The 4043-nt window shown below is 38.6% G+C and overlaps 1 protein-coding gene across 1 annotated transcript; it reads right to left on the minus strand.

Moving 5' to 3' along the window:
- Nucleotides 1–9: 9 nt before the first annotated feature.
- On the minus strand, nt 10–2937 carry LOC134002377 (probable G-protein coupled receptor 141). The gene is made up of 2 exons (XM_062441717.1): nt 2667–2937; nt 10–1791 (listed from the first exon to the last, which is right to left on the minus strand). The coding sequence occupies exon 2, from the start codon at nt 1784–1786 to the stop codon at nt 848–850; it is 939 nt and encodes a 312-aa protein (XP_062297701.1). The 5' UTR covers nt 1787–1791; nt 2667–2937; the 3' UTR covers nt 10–847.
- Nucleotides 2938–4043: the final 1106 nt, after the last annotated feature.

The raw sequence follows: 4043 nt of genomic DNA on the forward strand, positions 1-4043 counted from the left end.
GTAAAAAAGTAACAATTTTAGACATTTATTTCCCTTCTCAGCTTTGGAGAGCTGAACACTTCAGCTATGTACACAGAGGTTAAGTGTTAGCAAATACAATGAAATAAATATATACATAAATATATTTCTTCATTTCCAGCCACATACAAATGAAAAATTAGCCTGAACCTTCAAGCCAGTCCCACAATATAACATAGCAAATTCCATGTTTTAATCCTGTGTAGTTTACACAAGGACCAGCAGATGGCAAGAGTTCATTCATTTTGAGTGAAAAAGCAAAGGACATTTTACAGTCATGTCAAAAGCTTTCAATATTTTCATAGAGTACAACACAGTATAATACAGTTTTATCAGAGCATACATAAATCACAGATAACATAACAGTTAAAAAGATTGATAAAGCAGAACATGAGACATCTGACAGAGTTTAGATGGGAGCTTTGGTTTTAAAGATAACTAGAACTACGATAAATGATGAAAACAACAGCTCCAACACAGGCTGATAAATATCCAATGAATAAAGACTGTTTTGTCTAAAGTCGAGAATGACCTTTCACAATCTCAAAGAAACTTTAAAAGCAACTGAAACCTCTAATACCATTTATCCCGATGCTGTTCAACTTAGCTCTGTAAGCTCCTTTGCGCATTTAACTTGGCATGTTTTAACAATAATTATTTCATTATGTTTTACATCTTTTTCTTAATGATTGTACAGGTGAACTTTTGAATTTTTGCAGTTATAACCTTTTTATAGAGCTGCATCAAAGCACATTTCTAACATAAACCTACAAAGGCAAAGGCAAATTAGATCTCTTGACCTAATCACAGAAACTCGCACCCACAATGTTCAAATAGCCTGTCTCGGGAAGCATCTGAGACAAGTTCTCCTCCCCAAAAAGGTGAGCGTGTCCAAGCAGTTAAAGGTGGTCAGACTCAGAAACACCTCATTGAGACTCTGCAGATGTTTTAAGTTGTTTAAGTAATAGATCCGGAACAAGTGGTAGGGAATGAGGGAGATCACCATGATGAGAGCAAAGAACAGGCTCTTCTGCTGAGCCCCAAAGTCCTGCTGTGAGGTGCATCCCTGCCGATGCTTCCTGTATAAAACCCGCAGGACATTGGCTTGGAGGGCTGTCAGCACAATGGCCACTATTATGATAAATACGCTGATGATGTAGTTTACCACAATGGCGCCATTGTGGTTAACTATGCTTGTGGCAAAGTCGAAGCAACGTGTGCTGTTTCTTTCTTCGTTAGGGTTTTTGCCATAAGAATAATACATTATGCAAGGGACCATGACTAGTACCACTATCCACAATATAGCACTACCAAGTAGTGCATGAAGCCTCTGGATGGAGGCCATCTGCCCGCCTTTGTTGTAGAATGACATGAGGCGCGTGATGAGGATGATCACATAGAAGATAAAAGACATGTACATGTGGATGTGGATCATGCCACTCACCACCCTACACCACGGACGGCCCAGTTCCCACTTCAGGTTTGCGAAATAGTAAATCCTGAAGGGCACAGTGAGAAGAAAGACGAAGTGGGTGAAGATGAGGTTGAGCACAGCTATGGATGTGATGGATGTTGTGCTGGACTTTAAGATGTGCATCATAAAGCTCAGGCTGATGGTGCCGATGAGCAGAACAACAGAGTAGATGGCTACAAGGACTGGGCAGTACTCTTGTTCTCCGTTATGACCCACCATACCAGTGGATAAGGAGTGGCTGGTCATCACGGAGTTCATGGCCATAGTCGTGCTCTGGGTCGTGGTGGAAGTCATCTCAACTAGAGGGGAGGGGGGGGGGGGTTTAGAGGAACACATGAATTAATGTAAGCTCAATAATTTGAACATGTGAGTAACAGGAATTAAAGACAGAAATGAAGAAAGACATAAAGAAAGAACTAGTATGTGACAATATAAAGTGGCTTGTTTTACTCTCAGAGAACACCTCATCATAAACATACCTTACTGATAATACATGTTCCACAGATTTAAGGGATAGGTTCACAATTTTTCAAGTCTCTCCTATAGTTGACACCTTACTGTAATCATTTTGCCTGTTCATGGCCACTAAGAGATCCCTTTATAATGCACTTTGAATGTAAGTGATGGGGGACGGAAACCACAGTGCTTCTTCCATGCAGGATTATATTTAAATTTTTATCAGAGGATGATATGAAGCTTCAGCCATCTGAGTTGATTAGATAAAGTTGATGTCTTTCTCAGTTAGTTTCTTGTTTTTGTTGCAGCTGAACAGGACTGTCTACTGTGCCGCAAACAGCCAGGTTTTTAATAAAAAAGACAGTAACTGAGAATGATATCCAATAAATGTGACAAACTCAGATTGTTCAAGCCTCATATTATCCTCAGAACATTTTTTACATTTACGCTCAAAACTTTGAATTTTGTCCCCCATCACTTACATTGTAAGGATGTTTTGAGGGGATCAGGTAAGTGTGAACAGGAGGAATGGTTACAGCAGGAAACCTTAAATCCGAGTGTAATCTTAATCTGACATGCTGTTTGACATATTTATAAGTAGTTTGTCAATTAACAGGAAACAGAGTGAGTGTTTAATCATGACCAAGAGAGCAATGCAGCAATGGACGCTGAATGAACACCGAATCAAAGAGTTTACCAGTAGATTTACTATACGTACCTTTTGGTGAAAGATGTATTGGTGTGCCGAGTTTTCTGGTATGTGCAAATAAGGCTTTAAAGGATTGTGTACGTCCTTTACATCACACCAACTCCATCAAAGCAATGGTTGACTCTCTGTGTGAGGGGAGACCGAGAAACTTTACATGCGTGTCTGTCCCCGCTGCTGCTTGGATAAACGTGTGCGTATATGCGTTTCCCCAAGTGCAAATATGTCCCAACTTTCTAGAGGTTAAATTTATGAGAATTAACCACGTGACTGTGTTGTCAAAAACCACCGTCCAGTTTTGCATATTGTGCGTGTGTGTGTGTATGTTTGTGTGTCTTTGTTCTGTCAGAAACAGGAGGTGATTGCACATACAGCACACCCACAGAGCTGGTTGCTTCCTCCTTCTTGTCACCTCACTGGATACGGCCGTTATTTAGTTGATTTGCTTAGTGTCATTTAAAACGCATCTACATATTTGTAAACTTGAATACAAACTATTAAAACCCAATACAAAGCAAGGTGGTGAATAATTTAAGAGAATAAGTTATAGTCTCTAAACTAATGAGGCGAGCTCTTAACAATACATCTCCCCCATGATCAGGACTCATATATGCAGTATACTAGAAAAAGCACATTTTATTTAAGCTCAGTACACTTTGGACCATCACACCATGTTTTATGTGATAAGATAGATGCAGATAGATGTGATAGATGCATAGATGCCAAGGCTCACAGCTTATTTTGCATTTTATCTTATAATCTAAATAAGAAGTTTAGCCTATTAACTTGATAATAGGTTTAATTACACTATTTACATCTCTTTAATTTCCAAAATCTACTTTGTAAGTCACCATTTTGGTTGTAGTTATTAAAAACAACTTTCACCAGCTGCACATCAGATCTTACATAAGAATGACTCTTAAAATTATTGATTTTTCAAACTAAAGCATAAAAGCAGATAGTTTATAGTCACAGGTCACACTATCTAGTCAAAGTATTGGCTAACTCAAAAGAGAAGTGAGAGAGGATGTGGTGACATCTGTGATGTTGACAGATAGAGCATGTTAAGCTCCTATAAACATCTAAGCAATCATTAAGTTTAAATGTACATAGCTACTGCAACTCAAGCTCATGGTCAAATAAAGTGATTTACTTGCTTATTCAAGTAACAACTCACCGTGGTTCCATCCACATGACAGCAAAGGAAAGGCCTTTGTAGACACCTTGACCACAATGGAAGTTTGCAACATTTATTTAATAATGGGTTTGAAATTTGTCTATCACACTGGTCAGTAAAAGTAGTAAACATGATATCACCATATTATCTGTAGTTATGTCCTACGGATTGACCTTTTGGAAAAAAAGATTTGTGACACATTAGACCAGCAG

The sequence above is a fragment of the Scomber scombrus genome, chromosome 20 (assembly GCF_963691925.1).
Source record: "Scomber scombrus chromosome 20, fScoSco1.1, whole genome shotgun sequence".
In the NCBI taxonomy this organism is placed as follows: Eukaryota; Metazoa; Chordata; class Actinopteri; order Scombriformes; family Scombridae; genus Scomber; species Scomber scombrus.